General features: G+C 47.4%; 2 protein-coding genes across 3 annotated transcripts in view; one reads left to right on the top strand and one right to left on the bottom strand.

Annotated features, from left to right (window-relative positions):
* TGFB1I1 (transforming growth factor beta 1 induced transcript 1) overlaps positions 1–14,113 on the top strand; it is a gene marked incomplete at its 5' end in the record, with an annotated part of 24,548 nt that extends 10,435 nt beyond the window's left edge. The window contains 9 exon segments of the mRNA XM_082195407.1: positions 607–686; positions 1,970–2,112; positions 5,370–5,466; positions 6,816–6,915; positions 7,827–8,078; positions 8,474–8,647; positions 9,820–9,901; positions 10,389–10,537; positions 12,603–14,113. Of these exon segments, the coding sequence (XP_082051533.1) occupies positions 607–686; positions 1,970–2,112; positions 5,370–5,466; positions 6,816–6,915; positions 7,827–8,078; positions 8,474–8,647; positions 9,820–9,901; positions 10,389–10,537; positions 12,603–12,869 (1,344 nt within the window). The 3' untranslated portion in view covers positions 12,870–14,113.
* On the bottom strand, positions 13,951–23,352 carry LOC309516645 (uncharacterized protein). 2 transcript variants are annotated; one of them, XM_082195408.1, is made up of 2 exons: positions 22,714–22,903; positions 13,951–18,216 (listed from the first exon to the last, which is right to left on the bottom strand). In XM_082195408.1, the coding sequence occupies exon 2, from the start codon at positions 18,177–18,179 to the stop codon at positions 16,815–16,817; it is 1,365 nt and encodes a 454-aa protein (XP_082051534.1). In that variant the 5' UTR covers positions 18,180–18,216; positions 22,714–22,903; the 3' UTR covers positions 13,951–16,814. The 2 variants fall into 2 exon arrangements, 1 of the variants encoding a protein (XP_082051534.1); XR_014212953.1 differs by lacking the exon at positions 13,951–18,216 and adding an exon at positions 20,877–22,233 and having other exon boundaries at positions 22,714–23,352.

Below are 23,352 nucleotides of genomic sequence, written 5' to 3'. Positions count from 1 at the left end.
GCTCCTGCACTTATCTGTTGAAAAAAGCAAGAGGCAAGATCAAAGTTCAAGGACACATTCCAGACAGGCAAAACCACCCACGGAGGGTACACATTAGGGCTGGTCATAGGTGGGACCTGGGGAGAGGGGTGTGGCCAAAGAGGAGCCTGGAGATTGTCCCAAGGACCACACAGAGAGGCTAGGAAGGCTGCATTTGGTCCATAGGTCTGATACTCCTCACTCCTGGTTTACCAGAATGTGTGACCTGGACTAGTATGTCTAAACAAAATGTGCACTTCTGCAGTGAGCTCACCACCCAAATGATGCACAGCTGTATGTATGACTTGAGGCAGGCTTAACTCCCCAAATACTTCCTTTGTCCCACTGATCAAGATTTTGCAAGTTTCAGGAACAGGATAAGAACCCAGATGAGCGGCGCTCCCTTTTCCTTGCTGCTTCCAACACTCTAGAAAGAAAGAAAACTGTCCATCTCTAGATGTTTTGTCTTTGCATGTGGATTATTCAGAGGCTTCATGTTCTTCTAGTTAGTCTGTGTCTGTCCAGCACATCAAGATGCAAACTCTTTCCTCTGCTTTTACAACCTCCATCTCCACCTTTTAATCTCAGGCTGGGACCACAGCCATGCCGGTAGACCCATTCCCAGCATCAACCATGCAGGGCGGAAGTGACAAGGAACACCTGTACAGGTAAACAGTGGGTTGTTTTGTGGGGCCTCTGTGCATGCACACGAGAGAGGGCTTATGTCCCTAGCGTTACCTTGGCTGTGTTTAGGGGAACCATTTCTCCCATTTCCTTAGCCGTTTCCCTAAATATGGTGAAAGCATAACTTTTAAATGCAAGGAAGGGAAACAGTCTGGTGAGGTGGTTATGAGAGGGGCAGGAGAACAAAGATGTGGGGGTGTGCGACCAGGGAAATAAGCTGTGAAAGGAAGGTGACGTTTTTTATTTAAGAAAAGATGGTGGAGAAAATCCTACGAACCACAGTGTCTGTGGCAGGGAAGTTTTGTAATGTTTGATGCCTTATTGTGTTTTAATTTGTTGGAAGCTGCCCAGAGTGGCAGTCAGATGGGCGGAACAGCAGCAGCAGCAGCAGCAGCAGCAACAACAACAACAATAACAATAAAGAAAACAGTGGTGCATTTTCCAGATGTTGTTGGACTACAACTCCCATCACCCCTGGCCATTGGCCTTGCTGGCTGAGGCTGATGGGAGCTGTAGTCCAAGAACCTGGCACCTTCATTACACATCTCTTTAGGCGCCAGGCGAAACCATTTATAACCAGGCCCAGTGCAACCAAACTGCTTGCGCTCCCCTAAATGTGCCTCTGATCAGGGACTGGGACTCTCTCTCCCATTAACAGTTGTACCAGGGAGAATTTAGGTGCAGAGAATCTCCTACCTCTGAATGTCGTTTTCTGGGAATCACAAGTGGTTGCATCTCAGGCGCTGCTTCCCAGAGGCATCTGGTTGGCCACTGCGAGAACAAGATCCTTGCCTAGATCCAGCAGGCCTCTTGCTTATGATCTTACACAGTGTGTGCCGTTCCTCCTATTGCTACAGCTCTTTGATGGGAGAAGTGGCGAGCATCAAAATCCCCCTTCCAATATCAGAAACACCTTTTTCTCTGGCCCTTAACCTGGCCCGATTTGGAGGACCACAAGCACCAGGGTGTGGGAAGCTGTGAGGAGCAAGAAATACGGCGAGGAGTTTGGCCTCCCTGGGAGCTGTGCCCAGCTCCCCTGGCCTCGTTCCAGAGCATCCATTAAGCAGAGGGATCCTATAAATAGCTGCCACCCCTCTGCCTCCCTTTTACTGCTCCGTCCTTCCCCATCTTTCTCTGGAGCGGAGGGATGCTGCATCTTCCTCCTTGGGGTGGGGTGTGTGTGTGAGTCCTGAGCTCTCCTTTCCCCGCCCCCACCTCTCTCTAATGTATCCCATCTCTTTCTCTCTCATGCGGGTGCCTCTTCCAGCACGGTCTGCAAGCCTCGCTCGCCCAAGCCCAAGGAAGGGGCCCCTCCGCCCTTCTCCTCCTCCAGCGGTGTGCTCGGAGCGGGACTTTGTGAACTGGACCGGCTCCTGCAGGAACTCAACGCGACCCAGTTCAACATCACAGGTATGGCAAGTGGGGTATGAAATGGTGCTTGGGGGGTGGATTTCCAGAGAGAGAGAAGGAGAGAGAAGCAAAGACTCTAATGGAACAGTGAAAGGAATTATTTATCTGTTGTGTGTGCATGCATTTCTCACTCGCTGCCACGAGAAGATGCTAGTGTAGGTTTAAAAACACACACCACAATGGGGAACGTAAGAAGCTGCCTTATTCTGAGTCAGAGGCATGGCGCATCAACTCAGCACCTCCTACACTGGCTGGCAGCAGCTGTCTAAAATTTCAGGCAAGTGGTATTCCTACCTGGAGGTGCTGGAGTTTGAACCTGGGGTTTTTTGATTGCAAGGCACTGAGCTCTTACAGCCCTTCCCCACTGACAGCTTAAAACAGAGCGTGTATAAGTTGTGGCCTACCTCTGCTGGGAGTGAGTAACAAGGAGCGACTGCTGTAGCCTGCGGTCTGTGAGTTTCTCAGGCTGGCCATGAATTGCTGGACCAGGAGGATTTCCTCTTGTGTTCTTAAATATCCCTTGGAGCTGATTTATCCTGCCTGCCAGGGTCCCTTTCCAATCTCCAGGGTTTGAGAGCAGGCAATGGTTGCCCTTGCTCAGAGGCATTGCATTGTTTTCGTTTAGCAATGAGGTCACACACTCCAGGCTTTGGCACTGGCTCATGTCCCGATGCTCAGCCTGGATTTGTTGTGACTCAGATGAAGCCCTGAGGGTGACGTTCTCTGCTCCCCTTAGGCCTTCCATCTCGTCTCTCCTAATGGAGCTCTCTCCCTCCAACCCTGTCAGGACAATTGGACCAGCCTCCCTGTTTTCGACAAGCAGCCCACAGTTTGCTCTGGGTGTCCTGTGCTCTCAGCATTCTTTGTTGGGCTACAACTCCCATCGTTCCCTGACCGCTGGCTAAGCTGGCCTGGGATGATGGGATTTGTAGTCCGACAACATCTGGGGAACAAAGCTTGAAGGACGCTGTAGCTGAGCGATGTCTCTTGCATGCTAACTTTGGGAGCAGTAGGGGTTGGCCTCATGAGCTGTGGGGCCCCGTGGGGCTCTTGCTATTTCCTGCAACGGAGCACAACATTGCAGCTTCCACCTGTGCCATGTGCTTTGTTCCATTGTTCCTGCATGAGGCGGCCAGGTCCCAACCTGAGGCAGACCACATGGCACACATTTCTAGCCACTTTCTGCAACTCAGTATTTGCCGCCTGAGGCTGCTGCCTCACTCTGCCTCTTGGGAGGGCAAGCCCAGGCTGTGAGGTAAAACTGGACCCCTGCTGGATACAGCAGGAGATGGACAGAGGGGACAGGTCTGCAGAGGCTGCATCTTCTACCTTTTTAAAGACAGTGTAAGCGGAAACTCCTGGTGATAACTGGCTGGTTTTGTTATTATTATTAATCCACTTGGTTTATGAGTTATTATTATTATTATTATTATTATTATTATTATTATTATTACCCCACCCATCTGGCTGGGTTTCCCAGGCACTCTGGGCGGCTCCCAACAGAATTAAAAGCACAATACAGCATCAAACATTAAAAACTTTCCTAAACAGGACTGCCTTCGGATGTCTTCTAAAAGTCAGATAGTTGTTTATTTCCTTGACATCTGATGGGAAGTTGTTCCACAGAGTGGGTGCCACCACTGATAAGGCCCTCTGCCTGGTTACTTGTAATAAGCCCCTAAGCGACTTACAAAGCTTTGAAAGCATAAAGCGTGATATCAAATCCAAAAGGCAAGAGGCAAAATACATTGCAATCAAGACAGTACAAAATCCTTTGAACAGAGGCATTGAAACAGCAGCAGAATGCATTGCCTCAGATTCAGATGGTGAAAGGCCTTTAGGCTCATCCAAGACATGCTAAGCGGTGTGAGGGGGGCACTCTGCAAATTCTCAGAGGCGCTGCCACCATGTTATGGAGTGGTTCCAGTCTTTTGTGGCTCTGAGCCTGGACCAAAGTGCTGCTTGAGTGCTCTTCTTGGCTTTTGGGTGGATGGAATGTAGCCTACTGATTAAACAGAAGAGTCACCTCTGTTGGTCCACCCACTTTTGCCTCTGGCTCTGCCCACCAGCGACAGGAGCTCCTCCTCCAGGAATGTTGACTAGAACAGGATGTGACTAAAAAAGGTTCCTCACTGGATATAAAGGAGTTTTGGGGAATCCCCAGCCTGCAGGTGTAATTGAGTGCTCTGAGCCTCAGAGGTTGGCCCACCCAGACACTTTTGGTGAGACATGCCCACCTTTGCCACTCTTGATGTCAAGGTGCAGGAAAGTTCAAGGTGTGGTGGCTGCAAAGGAATTGTTTGGGTGTTCCTCTTCAACCAAGCCTTGTGCTGATTAATATTCTATAGCCTTTTAAATGTGTTTGTGGGAGAGGGGGCTATTATTTTTTGTTTTGTTTGAACTATTTATTTGTGTTTTTATCTTTTGATGAAGGGCAGTATATAAATCATCTATCTCTATCATCAGATATCTATCTATCTATCTATCTATCTATCTATCTATCTATCTATATCTATCTATCTATCTATTTATCTATCTATCTATCTATCATCTATCTATCTTTCTTCCCATGGACTGCAAGAAGATCAAACCTATCCATTCTTAAGGAAATCAGCCCTGAGTGCTCACTGGAAGGACAGATTGTGAAGCTGAGCCTCCAATACTTTGGCCACCTCATGAGAAGAGAAGACTCCCTGGAAAAGACCCTGATGTTGGGAAAGATGGAGGGCACAAGGAGAAGGGGACGACATAGGATGAGATGGTTGGATAGTTACAGATAGGTAGCCGTGTTGGTCTGCCATAGTCAAAATAAAAAAATTCCTTCCAGTAGCACCTTAAAGACCAACTAAGTTAGTTCTTGGTATGAGCTTTCGTGTGCATGTATCTGAAGAAGTGTGCATGCACACGAAAGCTCATACCAAGAACTAACTTAGTTGGTCTTTAAGGTGCTACTGGAAGGATTTTTTTTATTATGGTTGGATAGTGTTCTCGAAGCTACCAGCATGAGTTTGACTAAACTGTGGGAGGCAGTGGAAGACAGAAGTGCCTGGCGTGCTCTGGTCCATGTGGTCACGAAGAGTCGGACACGACTAAACGACTAAACAACAACATCTATCTATCTATCTATCTATATCTATCTATCTATCTATCTATCTATCTATCTATCAGAAGTGCAGCAGTGCTGCCATCTGCTGGCAAGGATGTGAAATGGCAAGTGATAAAAAGATGTATTCTCATTCTCTCTCTCCTCATCCCAGACGAAATCATGTCTCAGTTCCCAACCAGCAAAAGCCCAGGCGGAGACAAGGGCAAAGACAGGCCGGAAGAATCTATAGACGGCAGCTCCATTTCCCGGTAAGCAGATGGTTGATGGAGTAGTATGGGCGATCAATGGCAAGCAAAGGCATTGCACCAAAAGAGCTGTGCTTTGGGTCTTGGCAAACAGATGTTTGTTGCAAAATCCCATTTTCACCTCAGTGATCTATGTAGGCACAACCTGCGGCTCTCCAGGTGTTGCTGGACTCCAACTCCCATCAGCTCCAACTCCCATGACCAGCTGGTAGGGAGGATGGGAATCGGGAGTCCAGAATATATCAGGAGGCCCATAGTTTCCCCAGCCTTGCCATAGAGCAGAGGTGGGGAACTGGATCTGGCGGGGGGCGGGGGGTAGATTATGAATTCCCGCCATCCCACTTTGTGGGCCAACATTGACAGGTGGGCGGGACCAGAATGGTGTCAGGTGACTGACAGCTGCCAAAGTTCCAAGGGGCTCAGCTGATCATTGGTTACACAGAGGCCTTTAAAGTCCTCTTGCATTTTTCCTCTGCTGATGGTTACAGCAGGTTCCTTCGAAGGTAGACCTCTGGCCCCAGCAGGGATTCCTGACAGCTGATCAGCACCAAGAGGGAGCCTTGCTTGCAAAGGAACAATTGGGGGCTCACTTTAAGCTCCCGGTTGGTTACTTTGCAACCACGTCCATACCTGATGCCACATTTGGTGCCAGGTCATGTGGGTGTGGTTTAAGGGGAGTGGCTTCATGGGCCTAATTAGGCCTCTGGACCACTGCTGTGCGGCTAGGATTGCCATATTTCAAAAAGTGAAAACCAGGATAGTTGCTGAGTTTTCCTAAACATTTTTATTCATTCAAATCCCAAAATTGCTGAGCTTTTTTTTATTTTTTATAAAAACTCAAATAAATCCCATGATTTTCGGTTTGCTTGTCCCCAGATGTCACTTCTGCCTTTGAAATCCTGGATGTATGGCAGCCCTAGTACAGTTTGCCTCCTTTCTTCTACCCCACAGACATTCCTAAGATCTTAACCAGGTTCAAATGCAAACACTTTGAGTTGCTTTCACAGCATCCCAGTGAGGATGGGTTTGCTACTATATTCCCATATACAGACCACAGCTTATGGGAGAGGTGGGACCTGTTGTTGCCAGCTCCCTCACCTGAGAGAGAGTCTGTCTCTTTCAGAGTTTCGTGGAAGGGAGAATTTTCCTGTCCCAGTACTACTGGGGTAAAGGAAGCCATGCTGGATTCCCCATACTAAAGTACAGAAGCCATCAGTGTGTCTGTAGATGGCTGCCAAAGTGGGCTTTGAACTCACTAAAATGAAGGCTCTGTAAAATATCTCAGAATCAAACTGCAATTGAGAGAACTGGATCTTTGTTCATGCCCCTTGATGCTGCGTTCTTACTCTCAGGTCAACAGCTCCTCCGCCTGCAAAGCCATCGGCTACGTCTGCCACCTTGGAGCTGGACAAGCTGATGGCCTCCCTGTCAGATTTCCGGGTCCAGAGCAATGTGAGTGTGGGGCTCGGGTACCACTGGGGCTGAAGAAGGGGTGGAGTGGGGTTACTTCCAGGGCTGTTCGTGATTTGGTGATAGGAACCTGCAAACACAGGGATTGTGTGCATAATTACAAACCTGAAAAGCCCAGATTTCTTTTTTTTTTTTAAGGCAAGTTTCTAGTCATTATGGCTGCAAAGTGAGGCAGCTAAACCTAGCAAAGTTGCCGAAGCTATTTATGCCATTTAAATGAAGTGACAATTGCCAGTCAAATAGTCCACTTGCTATTTGCAAGCAGAAAAATTGAGGGGAGGGAGATTTCGCCAAATATTCTGCTGGAGGAGGTGAAATTTTCTAACTGTTTTCTTTAAAATGGCACTTTGTAGCTAGTGCACATTATCCATAGTGGCTCCTGCCCTGTGGAACATCCTCCCACTAGATAAATAAACAACTATCTGACTTTTAGAAGACATCTGAAAGCAGCCCTGTTTAGGGAAGCTTTTAATATTTGATAAATTATTGTATTTTAATATTTTGCTGGAAGCCGCCCAGAGTGGCTGGGGAAAGCTAGCCAGATGGGCAAGAAAGAAAGAAAGAAAGAAAGATAGAAAGAAAGAAAGAATATTCTTGGTTGATGAAGGGAGCAATGGGCAAAGGGAGGACTGGAAGGAGCAGGGGGCATTTCCTGCCATCAACGAAAATGAAGTAAGATGCAGCAATAATAAAGCAAGACACACAAGTGTGCCAAAATTCATGGGTGCTAAAACTGAGGAGGCCATTTCACCCAAATATGCTTGATGGGAGGATGGAAATTCTCCATTGGTTCGGGGCGGGAAGAGAGGAAACATTCAAAGTTGTCTGGAAATGTCTTTTTTTTTGAGAGAGAGAAATCTCAGCTCTACCCATATCCATCTCTGACCTTCTAGCTCCCAGGAGCCTCCACCTCCACCACTGTGTCGCCCCCTCCAGCTCCTGCCCGAGTCTCCTCAGCGCAGCTGCCAGTGGTCTCATCCGTCTGCCCCAGCCCCACTGCTGCGCCCTCACAGACCTCCCCAGCGCAGCCAAGCGGGAACCTGGACAGTATGCTTGTGATGCTGGAGTCAGATCTCAGCCGCCAAGGGATCTCCACCACTGCCAAGGGGCTGTGCGCATCCTGCCAGAAACCCATCGCAGGGCAGGTGAGTGCCGGCTGCTGGTGGAGAACGGGCTTCTCCGTGGAGGGGTCATCAGGTGGGGCGGATAGATGATTGCCAAAGGCCAAAGCAGGGGGAAGACCAGGCTGGAGAAAGATGGATTTGGGATTAGGGAGGAACTCCTCAACCAAGTCGTTTTTCTGCATGCTGTCGGCCATTTTCAAGGGCCACGGAATCTTGCCACAATTGTCGCTCCCAACTTCTTTGGAAGTTCTTTGCCACTGCTGGACGTAGCATGAGAAACAGAGGTGCGCCACCCTGTGTGGTACGCATGACGTGCTCCCTCTCAAAACTCGTGAGCCCCAGAATCATCTGTCGCTACCTGAACTCAGATGGATCTTTGCTTTCCCTGCCTCCTCTCCCCGCTCCCATTTGCCCAGGTGGTCACAGCACTGGGAAGTACCTGGCACCCCGAGCATTTTGTGTGCAGCCACTGCCAGAAGGAGATGGGGGGCAGCAACTTCTTTGAGAAGGATGGCGCCCCCTACTGCGAGAGGGACTACTTCCAGCTCTTTTCGCCCCGCTGTGGACTCTGCAATGAACCCATCCTGGACGTGAGTTGCCCTAACCCTCAGCTGGTCGCTACTTCCTTACAGATGGTTGTAGAATACTGTACAGCCCCGAGAGACTCTCAGTGCCTCACAAAAGATTTGCACAAAAAAAGCATATTAAAAGAAAATTATACAGGGAAATAACAACACAGTTAGAGGCAACCAAGCTTTGTGAGGCAGGAATCTTTTGTTTGATGTGGGGCTTGAACTCATAACCCTGAGATTAAGAGTCTCATGCTCTACCGACTGAGCTATTATTTCAGGGCTGGTGCACATGGTACCTTCCGGGGGTTGTTGGACTCCAGCTCCCATCAGCCCCAGAAGGTGTAGCCAATGGTGAAGGATGATGGGAGTTGTAGTCCAACTACATTTTGATGCATTACATTGGCTACCCCTCATTAATTTCCTTCAGTTTCATGCTGCAAGACAGACCACCCTGAGGCATCATTTCTCTTTTATTCTTTTGTGGAGAGGGCTGCTGTTGCCTTCTTTGGTGATTCAGACCATTTCTCCTAGATCTCTGGTCATTACGTGCTGCAAAAAAAGTAATTGTGCCAAATGTTCTTAAAGTACACCACTCCCTGCCCCCCGGTCCTTTTGCACTTTTACAGTTGGAGTATATCAAGAGCAATCCTTTGAACCCTAGACCAAAACTCCATTCCTCTCCCTTCCTGATGAAACCTAAAACGGCACTCCAGGCATGGGCAGTGTGTCTGAATCCAGTGTAATCCAGAAAATGTTACTGAATATGACAACAGTATACAGGGCTTGCCTGCTTTTCTTGGCACGTTTGGATTTTTGAGCATGTGCTGAGGGCGCCGGTCAAAAAATGGCTGCCGTGGCGGCAGCATGGCACAACACAAAATGGCTGCCACGTGTGAATGAGTGGCAGAAGAGGTAGGACCACACAGTGGTATGGACATGTGGGCATGTTCCAGTCCATACAGGAACTGAACAGGAGGTGCAAATGATCTCTTGCACATTGTCATTTTTTGGGAAGGGATATTTATGGAGACTGTTTGTGGGTGCCAGAGTGGCAAGGAGACACCAAAGGGGCCAAGCCTGGGAAACACAGGCCTGTCATGTCTAGTTTGCTGCTTTGCTGCCAAGTTGCTGTTTCCTCATTGACGTGACCTCCTTTCCCCCTCTGCCCTGCATCCACCTGACTCGTGTAGAAAATGGTGACCGCATTGGATAAGAACTGGCACCCAGAGCACTTCTGCTGCGTCAAGTGTGGACGGCCCTTTGGGGAGGAAGGTGAGTGTCGGCGGGGCCTTAGTGAGTGGCCCCTCAAATGACGGGTGGGGAAGAAAAACAACAAAACACACTCACACACACAGAGGCATGATTAGTCTTCCTTGAAAATAGGGGATAAAGAATTATAGGCCCGTTTGTATTTTACGTGTAAGCTTACTGTAGTTTATGGGACAACATGGCTAGAGCAGAGACAGGGAAACTTCCTCACCCTGAGGGCCCCATTTTTCTTGTGGGAAGCCTTCCCGGGGCCGTATGCCAATTGCCTACCCTCCGACAATTCTCCACTGAAAATAGAGGACTTCCTAAGGTAAAAGCAGGACATTCAGGGCTTCTGTGATTCCAGGACTGTGCCATGAAAATAGGGATATTGCTTGGAGGGTCTGCAATAGTGAACATGGCAAAAGTGTGGACAGCCCACCCCAATCCTCCATCCACATAAACACGCGGCAATAGCTTAGTTCAAGGATCCCGTTGTTGTTCCCCGCAGGCTTCCACGAGAAGGACGGGAAGCAGTACTGCCGCCAGGACTTCTACGAGCTCTTCTCCACCCGTTGCCAGGGGTGCAGCCAGGCCATCTTGGAGAACTACATCTCGGCCCTGAATGCCTTGTGGCACCCAGAATGCTTTGTCTGCAGGGTATGCATGTCCGGACAGGGGCCCTATGGCTGGCAGGGCTTCATGGGGGTGCAGGGAAGCCAATGAGGGAGGCAGCCAAGTGAGAAAGTGATGGGTTAATTAGGGCTCCACCCAAAGTTCCTCAGGGAACTTTTACTGCAAAAATTGGTGGGTGGGTGTTGGGGATCAGCGAATGAAAATCTGGACATGGGCTGCGTTTACTCAATACATTTAAAGGACTGTGATACACTTTAAACAGCTGTGGCTTCCCCCACAGAATTTGGGGAGCTGTAGTTTGTTGTTAGGAGGCCCCTATTCCCCTCACAGAGCTACGATTTCCAGAGATGTTTAAGAATCTATCCCTCTTCACTCTGGGGATGGTAACTCGGCTAGTGGTACTGGGGAATAGGGGGCTGATGCTAAGGAAGCCTTGCTGATGTGAACAGCAGTTGGTGGAGGGAGGCAGCTGAGATATCTGGATTTTTTTTGGGGGGGGGATAACTTCCATTTCCCAATGCTAATTGTACTCAAGAGTAAGGTAAAGGTAAAGGTAAAGGTACCCCTGCCCGTACGGGCCAGTCGTGACCGACTCGTGCTCATCTCGCTTAAGAGGCCGGGAGCCAGCGCTGTCCAAAGACACTTCCGGGTCACATGGCCAGCATGACGAAGCTGCTCTGGCGAGCCGGCACCAGCGCAGCACACGGAAACGCCGTTTACCTTCCCGCTATAAAGCGGTACCTATTTATCTACTTGCACTTAGGGGTGCTTTCAAACTGCTAGGTGGGCAGGAGCTGGGACCAAACAACAGGAGCTCACCCCGCCGCGGGGATTCGAACCGCCGACCATACGATCGGCAAGTCCTAGGCGCTGAAGTTTTACCCACAGCGCCACCCGCGTCCCTGTACTCAAGAGTAGCCCAGTTAAAATCAATGGACCTAAATTAGTATTGGCCATTAGTTTCAAAGGGTCTACATTGAGTAGAATTAACATTGGATCCAAACCACAGTGTCCAGGACTTGGTGTGAGATGCGAGTGGCACTGACAGTAGTGCTATCACCTCAATTGAAAATTTCTGAGAAAATCCAGCATTATCCCATTGGATTTCAAAAGAGGAATTGATTTTTAAAATACAGTGGTACCTCGCAAGACGAATGCCTCGCAAGACAAAAAACTCGCTAGACGAAAGGTTTTTCCGTTTTCGATTTGCCTCACAAGACGAATTTCACCTATGGGCTTGCTTCGCAAGACGAAAACGTCTCGCGACTTTGTTTCCTTTGTCTAAAAACAAAGACATGTTTTGTTTATAAAGTTAATTTATTTTCTCTTCAATTTTTGAACTGCTCTTTACAGTATGTGTGACTTTAAAGAGCAGTTAATAAACTGTTGTTGTACCAAATTTGGCTTTGTTTGGACTTTTTTTGACCATAGGAACGCATTAATTGATTTTCAATGCATTCCTATGGGATTTCGTGATTCGCAAGACGAAAAATTCGCTAGACGACAAAACTTGCGGAACGAATTAATTTCGTCTTGTGGGGCACCACTGTAATTAAGAGCAGTTAAGAGGGATAAATTTATCCAGGCCCACCCCCAATTTGGAGGTTATTTAAAGCCACAATAACAGAAGCTCATCTAGAAAGTAGGAAAGGAAGCGATCAAGTCCATTAAGATATTGGCATGTGGTTTACAAGCAACAAAGCTTCTCCTCAACAGTGGAAGGTCCTGCCCAAGTGAGGAAACGAAAAGGAGCACAAATTCTGGCAAAGCAAACATAAGTTAACAAAAAGGGAAATTGAGGACCATGCTGAAAGTGTGAGCACCAATAATAATAATAAAAAAAATACACAAGATGTAGAAAACAAGATGTAGCTGGACCACTAAATGTCCAGCTCCCTACACAGGGGTGTGTGGCACCTTCAATGTGCATTTTTTGGCGAATGCTGAAGATGCACCTGTTTACCCTGGCCGTTGACTCCCAAGATGTGTATTTTTAGGCCCTGACGTATTTTTGTAAGTTGTTTTAAACTATTTTTTTCACGTTGCATTTCAAATTGCTGAAACGCCTCTGCCTTTGTCCCTGCTGCAGGAGTGCTACACGCCATTTGTGAACGGGAGCTTCTTTGAGCACGCCGGCCGCCCGTTCTGCGAGATCCACTACCACAAGCAGCGCGGCTCGCTCTGTTCGGGGTGCGAGAAGCCCATCACCGGCCGCTGCATCACAGCCATGGCGCGCAAGTTCCACCCCGAGCATTTTGTCTGCGCCTTCTGCCTCAAGCAGCTCAACAAGGGCACCTTCAAGGAGCAGAACGACAAGCCCTACTGCCACCCTTGCTTCATCAAGCTCTTTGGGTGACCAGGAGGCCGCCACGGCCACGCCATGCCCGCTACCAGCATGGGAAGGGGGAAGGCCCACCAATCCCAGCCTTTGACCGAGCCACGCCCACTGCCACGCATGGGAGAGGCCTGTGCCTTATGGGTTCCACCCCGGCGGAGCCACCACACGATTGCCAAAGCCACGCCTCTAGCCAAAGGCGAGAAGCTGGACTTGTCCGCTTCTCCCACTCTACTCAGGAGCCAATCCCATCGCAGCCACGAGCAGCCAATCCTTAGCCCTTACCCCCTGTCACATGCTACTTTAAGCCACACCCACACAGCGCCAGCGCTTCAGACAGGAGGCAGTGCCTTAAGCCGCAACTCACACAAGACTAGCTGGCGATGTCATCCAGGTAGAAGGCGGGGCCATAAAGAAGCCACACCCCCTCCGCTCCCTGTGAAGTCTGTTCCCGCAATGCCGTCCGGTAGTGTGTCAGAAACGAAGCATCTGAAACCCATCTCCCTACTCTCAAGCCATAAACGCCGTTCAGGTGGGAGGTGGGGGAAAAAAACCTTTACTTCCAGGTCCTTTGGTATCTTTTACCGCTTTTGCTTTCGGGTGCAAGGTGAGGGGCTGTTTCACTTCGGGGCTGCCCTAAAGCACTTACGATTGTGATCAAGTATGATCTAAAATGGTTCAACTACAAGAGGGGAGAGGCAGCAGTAATTCTGTGGCCCATCCTTCAGTGGCAGAGATTTTGGGGCGAGTTTATGTAAAATCAGGTTTGACACCACCCCAAGGGTTATATCTGTGAGCTGTCAGTGGGATTTGGGAAGATGCCTCTCCCTTAGGGACCCATAGAGTCCTAAGGAGGTTAGTGGTATGGCAAGAGTAAAGCCTCCCTAATGTAGCAGCTTTGGGTAGATGACCGGCTGGTGTTGAGGAAAGGAAGTGGCATCCCACCCCCCCTCCCTTTGCATGTTGCAGTTTTTAAAAAGCCCTGGATTGCAAATAATTAAAACACTTTTGATTTCGATTTTAAAGAATCAAGGAGGAAGGGAATGGGTGGGTGGGGGAATGTGCCTGAGCTTGCAGTTTTACTTTATCAGGGTCATTTAAAAAAAAAATCTTACGGTGTAAACCCAAATTGAGGCTTTTATTATGACAGAACTTGGGTCGGGAGTCCAAGGAGCATGTGGGTTTCCTTCTGCCGCCAACTTTTTACCCTCACACTGCTGTATATTATATAATAAAATTCACGTATATTAAAAAAAAAGAATCCAGACAGTTGTCATGTGTGGTGGTTCAGCTAAAAAGTGGACTTACAAGGAAGTGTGGTAGATAATGGAAAACTTTGCACTCCAAAATAAACTCTTTTCCTTCTCCCCAATAGCATGAAAATATTATCAGGATGCTTTTCTTTAGGAGAGGGATTATCAGTCCGTTTAGGTCCCTGGGCATCATCCCCTCTGGCCACTTCTCTATCCCCACCCCTGACAACACACATTTTGCTTTTCCGAGGGAACTGGGTAACAGCCGAATCCAGGAGAAATAACCTAAGCCTTGAAAAGCACAGTGCTGACAGAGGAAGTATGCAGAGAGTGGCATTCTTTCGACTTCCTCCTTCAGTTCTATGCACTTTTCAAGTGATTCCTAATCGCCTTTACCACAAAAAGAGCAACAGGGCGAAGACCTGAAGGGCATCTTATTTTGGAGGGAAGATCTTCAGAGGTTCTACGCTGGTTGGTCCTCTTCTCACAGAAAGAGCACAGCTTCTTCTCTTTGTGGTTTGACGCCAAGGTGCAAAATCAGTCCTGAGGGATGTTTTTGTCCCCATCACTTCTCCTTCCAAAGTTTCATATAACGCATCATCACCCACATGCCTCACCCATAATTCAAATGAGCTGAATCCAAGCTAGTTGCACTTCTACTGAAATCAATGGGACAAGGTAGTCCCGATTATTTTGCTCCCACTGATTTCAATAGGAACGAAGTGTGATGATCTTGGTCTGGACCTTAAGCCACCGTCCAAAGCCTGCCCTTCGCTAAATGGTCTCATATTCAAAAATAAAACACTTGTTTTCTTGATGGGCAAATCGAGGTACTCCCTCAAGCTCCCCCCCTCCATCAGCATGAGGAGGATCCCACAGATGGCAATATTACTACATCTCTTTGCCTTCTATGTTGGGGAAAAGAAAGCATCCTCTGGGAAATTTGATTAGTCCCAGGGGGCTCTGGTTGCTGATCCCCTCTCTAGGCCCTAGTGTGCTATACAACAAAACTTAGGGAAAGTTATTCAGTGCCCCATTAGTTCCATTATCCCCACTTCTAATACACAGATACTGGTGTTAGAAATCAGGCATTTGAGTCAATTAAATGCATCTTGATCTTCTTTCCAATTAATTGTGGGGGCATCTCCTTTATAAATGCTTTCAATCAAATAATTGACTAAATATTGCAATCCTTCTTGGAAGGATTTTAAGGCCATTAGAGAAGACCATCATTGGCCAACTTTCTTTTCAGAGCTGACAGAACATTATGGAATAATGTCCAGTCTGTTTTTGGCCCCTTTGGCCCACCACTCTTTCAAAATATTAGTCTCCCAAAGGGAAAACCAAATATCCCTGCAAGATGAAGCATTGTGGATTTTCTTGAACGTTAGAGCAGCTCCTGGAAGGAGCTTCCATTAAATCAAGCATTCAGCTCTTGCATAACTTCAAATTTCATCACTCGGAGGAAACAAACATTTGAAGATCGAACAGACCAAAACAGAATTGACAAATGCAAGGGGAAGCACAAAAATATAGTGTTTTGGAAAATGTTTGGATTACTTTTGCACATGTGCATTTCACATGAAAGCTAAACCATGGTTTAGTGCGGGGCAATGGCCCCTTTTAGCCTGAGGGCTGGATTAAGGCTGAGCCAACCCTCTGAGAGCCACAGAGACAGCCCCACTTGTTGAAAATAGGTCAGCTTCTTGTGGTTTGAAGTCAGCTTCTTTCAACAAGCCATAGTTAATCTTAACTATATTTTGTGTGACAACAGAGCAAGCTTTGGGTGATTTAAACAGGGCCAAAAGTTCCCATGCTGCTCCTTCTACCCGAGGAAGCAGTGCTATTGGCTTTGGGGTCCTTTCAAAGACATTTTTTTAAAAAAATGTAAAAAGACAATTAAAAAAAGTTTTATGGACGCACACTGAATTGGCACATTGGGTCTCTTCCGTGAAATCCATGGATGGTGGGATATTCCTTTCACAAGGAGAATAAAATATATTTTGTAGCACCAAGTGGAATGCAGGAAAAAAATAGCAGCTGTGGTAATTGTTAACCCTTAATAACAGTGCTATGCTAGAGAAATTTCTGTTCTTATACTCTCAAAATTCTACACAGAGAAAAAACAGAGGACAGGTTTTCTACTCCCTTAAAAAAAAAAAAAAATCTCAAGTGTGCATCTCTCAACATTCCATACTTTGTGAGTCTGTCCACTGTTTTGCTGGTGCACATAGGAGCATCATTTGAAAGTAAAGAGTGAGGGGAGGATAATAGCCTGTTTGTGAAAGGAGTCCCCACCTATGTGCCCATCTGTGGAAACCAATGAGGGGAACACTTCCGCTTTCCCCTGCTTCTGGCAGGCATCAATGCCTGTGTGACATTACCAGTCACCACTCCGATGTCCACCCTCATCTCATACCTGTTTGCATGCCCAGCAACCAGCGCACCTCACACTAAGCGACGGGGCGAAAGTTGCCATGCTCACTGGCACTGGAAGGCAAAGGGTCAAGAGTGAATACAGAGATGAGCAAACAGCCAGTAGAGCTATCCCATACACACCTCAAAAATAAAGGCAAGAATGGCGCATCCAGATGTTGATAGACTACAAATCCCATCATCCCTCACCACTGGCCACAGCTACCGGGGATGATGGGAAGAAGAGTCCAACGGTATCTGGACCTCCAAGGCAAGGTTCTCAATGGCCAGCTGTGGGCTACAGGATAGCCAGAGCGGACGCCTCTCCCCCGTGCAGCGCCTGATGCTCCACCAGCTGCGCCTTCGAGCCGAAGCTCACCCCGCACTCGGCACACGTGTTTGGCTTCTCTCCCGTGTGGGTCCTTTTGTGCTTCGTCAGGGTGGAGCTGTCGCAGAACCCCTTGTTGCAATAGGGGCATTTGTAGGGCCGCTCGCCCGTGTGGAGTCTCCGGTGAATGACCAGCTGCGACCACTGGCGGAAGGCGCGGCCGCAGTCGGGGCAGCCGAAAGGCTTCTCCCCAGTGTGAGTCCGGCGGTGGTTCAGGTAGACGGAGCTCAGCACAAAGGCCTTGCCGCACACGTCGCACTTGTAGGGCTTCTCCCCAGTGTGGCTCCGCCGGTGGATGATGAGGGAGGACGTGTCGGCAAAGCCCTTCCCGCACTCCTCGCATTTGTAAGGCCGCTCCCCAGTGTGGCTCCTCTGGTGCGTCACCAGGTGGGAGCTGAGGCTGAAGCTCTTGCCGCACTCCACGCACCGGTGGGGCCTCTCCCCGGTGTGGATTCGCTGGTGTTTCCTCAGCGTTGAGTTCTCGATGAAGCTCTTTCCGCAGTCAGGGCACTTGTGGGGCCGCTCGTCCGTGTGGATGCGCTGGTGCTGGATGAGGTGCGAGCTCTGGCCGAAGCTCTTCTGGCACATGGGGCACTGGAAGGGCTTGTCTCGTGCGTGGTACCTCTGGTGGCGGATCAGGTTGGAGGCCTCGCTGAAGTGGACCCCGCACTGGGCGCAGCGGTACGGCTTCTCGCCCGTGTGAATCCTCTGGTGCTTCGTCAGGTTGGAGTAGAGGCTGAAGGTCTTGCCGCAGTCGGAGCAGCTGTGGGCCACGCCGCTCGTGTCGATGGCCGTGGCCTCCCCGTTGCTGTCGATGAGGTAGGCCACCTCCGTCAGGTGAGTCCTTTGGTGTACCCGGAGCCGGGCGCTCTCGTCGAAACTCTTCCCGCACCGGGGGCACTTGTAGGGCTTGTCTCCCGTATGGATCCTTCGGTGCCTGAGGAGAATGGAGCTGCGGTTGAAGGTCTTCCCGCACTCGGGACATTTGAAAGGCTTCTCTCCCGTGTGGATCCTCTCGTGCTCGGCCAGGTTGTTGCTCCGGGTGAACCTTTTCCCACACTGCGAGCATTTGTAGGGCTTCTCGCCCGTGTGGATCTTCTCGTGCTGGACCAGGTTGGATGTCTTGTTGAACCTCTTTCGGCAAACGGAGCACTTGTAAGGGGCCGGCTCGCCCGCAAGTCCCCCCATCCCAGGCTCACCGCTTGCTATGTGTCCTCTAGGAGCCTCAGGTAGATCCCTTGAACTCTGGGTAATCAGATCCTCTTCCTGCTCCATTCTAGGAGCCTGGAGGACATGAGATCCTGGACTGAGACTGAAAAAAAACCACAAAAATGGGGTTATGGATCGCACAAGCTCTGTCAAGAATCATTTAAGAGTCTTTTCTATTTCCTTGCCATTATGTTGAAAACCTGCTTAATATTTTAAAAATCTCTATGTAGTGTACAACTTAAAAGCAGCAGAACAATATCTTTAAAACAAAATACAACATAAAACCAGCAAAATGGAATGTAAAAGCAAATCGAAGCATATAAAAACAGGAATTCAAACAGATAAAAACAGGCCCTAATCTTATTGGTCAGGGAAGGTCTTGGTGAAAATATATGCCTTTACAAGATATTTGAAGCAATGTATGGCAGAGGGAAGGGACTTTCATAGAAGAGGGACAATAGAAAATGCCTGGTTTGGGGTCACTGCCCTATGACATTCTGTAGTGTGGTACCATGAATAGAATTTCCTCAGATGATCTAATTCTAAATGATCTTACAGGAGCAAACAGTCCCTTTTAAAAGGTCAGGTTAACCTCCATAAATTGGGTTATCCCCTCCTCTTTATTTTCAAAACATGCTATTTAACTGTGTGAGGTCATTGGGGGATTGGCAGGTAACTCTGGGTTCTAGTTATCTTTTTCATCAAAACCCAGGTGAGGTGTGTTGTTAAATCAGTGGCTTGACGTGGAAATGGATTGGATGAGGGCCAATAAACAAGGCTCAATCCAGACAAAATGTTGTTGGTACTGTTAATAGGTGGTTCCTCTGTGTTCAACCTGTTCTGCAGGAGGTTGCACTCTCCCTCAAGGGTCAGTTTGGTAGTTCAGAGGTACTTGTGGAGCAATCTTAGTCATTAACTCAGAGTGCCTCTTCCCAGCCTAGGTTTGTACCCCAGCTATAGGTAAAGGACTCCTCGATGGTTAAGTCCAGTCAGAGGCAACTATGGGATGTGGGACTCATCTCGCTTTCAGGCTGAGAGAGCTGGTGTTTGTCCACAGACAGCATTCTGGGTCATCTGGCCAGCATGACTAAACCACTTCTGGTGCAACGGGACACCGTGACAGAAGCCATGAGTGCACAGAAACGCTATTTAGCTTCCCGCCACAGCGGCACCTATTTATCTACTTGCACTGGTATGCTTTCGAACTGCTAGGTTGGCAGGAGCTGGGACAGCTACAACTCTACCAAGGCAGAGAAAGCCTTGCTCTGGTGATCCATGCCCATGTAATCTCGCATCTGGGTTATTACAACATGTCGTGAGGTGGAGGGGACTGCCTTTGAAAACTATCCAGAAACTCCGGCTGGTAAGGAACATGGCAGCAAGATTGCTCGCTGGGGCTGAGTGTTAAAAACATCTTACACCATACATGTTATTTTGGCATATGCATTGGCTCACAGTCTGTTTCTGGGACAGATTCAAAATGCTGTTTTAAGGCCCTTCATAGCATGGAATGGGGGTACCTGAAGGGTCGCCTCTCCTAACGTACCTGCCTGGACCCTGAGATCAAAGCTGGAGGATCTTCTTTAGGTGTCCCCAGCAGGGGAGAGATGTCAAATGAATCGAAGGGTCTTTTCAGTGGTGGCACACCAGCTGTGGAATGCCCTCCACAGAGAGGCTTCCTTGGCACCAACCTTAATTTCCTAGGGCTTTTAAATCTTGCTGTTTTCATTTTTGACACTCCCCTTTTTGTTTCTGAGCTTAATGTGGAATTTAAATTCTGCTTCACATTGTATTCTATTAATTTTACTATTGTTGTCTTTTAACTTTTTTGGGTTAACTCGGCTGCCCTGAGAACTTTTTGATATAGAAGAGCCTACAATTGGTGCAGGCCAAACCCAATGAGTTTAGGGGCCTAAAAGGGAGTTTATTACCCATCTATGTCAAATGCTTTGGCCCCGGTTTGCAATTTGGGAAGCTAATATTGTACTTCTTTCCACAATTTCTTTAATGGTATTTATACTTAGTAACTCATTTTCATTAGAAGATACCTTTATTTTAGATATGTTAGCAGCAACCATGAATTTCAAAGCACACACACATATATAGAAAGCTAACCTACTGTATTTTGTTCAGAGGGATAAAATTCAGAATTCTTGGAATTTTGATTTATTATTATTATTATTAGTTTTTTATTGGACTTTCCAAAAGGAATAGCAAACACTGTTAAATAATACAATGTGTTCTGTGCGGGGAAGAAAGTGAAATGGGGCAGGTGGCTGGGGGTCCAGACCAAAACAATGCTCAGACATTCAAGGAAATAGGTGTGTATATTGCAGTATTCATTTTAAGAAACACAAGCCAGAATTTGCCTAGCTAAATGCTGGAAGATGAAGCGACCCCCACCCCCAATGCAAAGACTGACCAGAGAAATTATGAGAAGTGGTAAAATGCATTAAAATGCCTTACTCGAGAAGTCAGAAACCAACAAGAGATCAAGTTCTTAAAATGATGGGTCCTTTTTATAAGTCATTGGAATGAAAGGGTTAGTGATAACACACACACACATCCCATTTTCAAATACCTTTCCTCTGCACTACATATACAATTTCTCTCTCTCTCTCTCTCTCTCTCTCACACACACACACACACACACATACTTTTCTCCACCCTTTTCTTTCTTTCTTTCTTTCTTTCTTTCTTTCTTTCTTTCTTTCTTTCTTTCTTTCTTCTCCCCACCCCTTCTCTTTTCCCCTCTCTATTTTTCTTTTTCTTGGTATCCTCTATCTTATAGAATGTACCTTGGTTATTACTGTTCTTACTATTGGTCCCCCCACAAAATCCTTTCTACTGGTTTCCTGTGTGTGTCTTTTGTATTTAAATTAGAGGCATTTCTAATGGATGAGGTAGGGTGAAATATGCTGGATGAGGTAGGATGAAATATGCTGTTTTCTTCCCATTTGCTTTCAACCTTTTATTTTTCAGGCACCCCTCCCCACAACAACAACAAAAAGCAATGATGGGAGAGCACTAAAATGCCTGAACTACACGACAATACAAAAACGTTAATCTAAGTTAATTTTATAAAAGTTAAATGTAAAAATGAGAAAAGAAACACAATATAAACATGGTAAAAAATGGCTCTAGTGTAATTTCAACTCCTAACTGAGCTTTTATTGTAAAATGCTATTTGTATGTGTGTACGTGTGTGTGTGTGTCTGTGTATGCTCCACTCAATTTATTATAAAAAGGTTGATTCCCTCATGCATGTTTTTTTTATTTTTTATTTGCATAGTGCCATTAGTGTGCATAGAACTTTACACAGTACAAGAAAACAGGTCCCTGTCCTGAGGAGGTTACAGTCTATAATTCAACACAGGGAAAGAACAAAGAGAGGGAAGGAATAAGCATTATGTAAGGGCATGCAAAACAGAGGACTGGGCCAAAGGAATCACTGATAAAGTAGATTCTGAAGATGGATCCAAATGTTGACTTCTCCGTATTTAATAAGGCCCTTATCTGCAAAATGGGAACAGCAAGGTCATATAATTCACACAACCACCATGATGGTCAGCCCACTACAGAAGTTAAAGCACATTATTAAAAAGGCTACCTTTACACTCCTTGCTATTTCTCATTCTCAGTCCCAGTCCCACCCTGTCCCAAGCTACAATATGAGGGGAATAATATCGACCTATATTACACGGTGGTTGTAAGGGTTACTGAGATCATTGTACACGAAGGACTTTGAGCACTCAAGAACACTATATTATACCCTTAGTAGTTTTAAACACCTGTAGGAAGGAATCAGAATGTACAACAAAACTAGAGAGATATTGCAGTTGCTTATCCAGTACTGTACTGGAATAAAATGAGGCTGGAGGACAATAGCAGGCAGGCAGGCAGGCAGCAAGCAGCTGGCACTATTGTAAGAGAATATATAAATTTAATGAATAAAATAAATAAAATAAACTAATACTAATAAAGCTGTAAGTAAATAAAATTAAGATCAAAGGTTCAACCCCTTGTAGTACCTTAATGCTGCAATATTAACCCCACTTTTCTGGGAGTAACTCACCTTGAATTCAGGACTCATTTCTGACCAAACTTGCTTAGCACTGTGCTGTAAATAAATGAGGGTTTCTTTATAAATGTTTAGCGGACTTTGCCATTGCAACTACTGGGGGAGAATTACTATGTTGAATCCTGCAGTGAGATGTGCATTTTCTCCTTTTGGTCCTCCCTTCTGTTTATCTTTCTTTTTCGGCATGCAATGTATAATTAAATACCCGCAAGTAAAGCTACAATTCATTCCCAAGCATTATACTATAGAACACCCATTATATCTTCTCTCCCACCCACTGCCGTTTCCCTGCGCCGTTCATCTCCTTTCTGCCCGCCTCTCTCTCTCTCAGCTGGTTGGAGCGTGTTGCTGAGAACGCCAAGGTTGCAGGTTCGATCCCCGTATGCGCCAGCTGCATATTTCTGCATCGCAGAGGGGGCTGGACTAGATGATCGTCGGGCTCCCAACGCTATGATCATATACATATATATAGCACACATCAGTCCTCTTTCTCCCTTCGCCCACGCCCGGCCAACTTACCGAACTCAGGGTATTTGTGCCCCTGACATCACCATCCCCGCCTCCCCCTCCGGATGGCTCCTAGCACAAGCCGTCTCCCCAGGTGGCTTAAAGCATCCACCAGCCAGCAAAGCCCAGCTGGAGGGAGGAGCAGCCACGGAGGAAGGTGCACCCTTTATTAGAGCTCCCCTTCTCTTTTCCTGCAGCGATCTCCAACATCTTCAGGAACCACCAGCCTGGCTGGCAGAAAGCTGGGAATGCCGCGGTCGCTCTGTGGTTTTAACTCTTTGCTCTCCCGCTTTGCCGCTGCTGATGGTGGTTTTTTCTTAAGCATGATGTTTTGCAGCAAGTTAGCAGAATGCCCTCTTGTCGCTGGATCAAGCCAGAGCCCCATCTAATCCAGCACCCCTGTTCTCATGGGATGCCTTTGGGAAAGCCAGCGAGCTGGCAAGAGCGCTCCGCCGTCCCTGCCGTTGTGATTTCTAGTAGCTGGTATAAAAGATGTCAACAGGGCTCTTTGGAAATATTAATTGATTCCTTATTTCCTTAGACAATTTATATGCCGCTTAATTACAATCTGATGCAATGCAACGAAGAGTTAAAATTATAAAACCAGACTTCAGTTAAAATGCATGCTGGAATAAAAAAAGAATTCAGTAG

Source organism: Podarcis vaucheri (genome assembly GCF_965113315.1).
Source record: "Podarcis vaucheri genome assembly, chromosome: 13".
Classification (NCBI taxonomy): Eukaryota; Metazoa; Chordata; class Lepidosauria; order Squamata; family Lacertidae; genus Podarcis; species Podarcis vaucheri.
The sequence above is the reverse complement of the archived record's forward strand: the minus strand, read 5'-3'. Positions and strand labels throughout refer to the sequence as shown.

Bases quoted from the DNA above. Each gene is read 5' to 3' on its own strand.
- LOC309516645 (XM_082195408.1), bottom strand. From the start codon at position 18,179: ATGGAGCAGGAAGAGGATCTGATTACCCAGAGTTCAAGGGATCTACCT.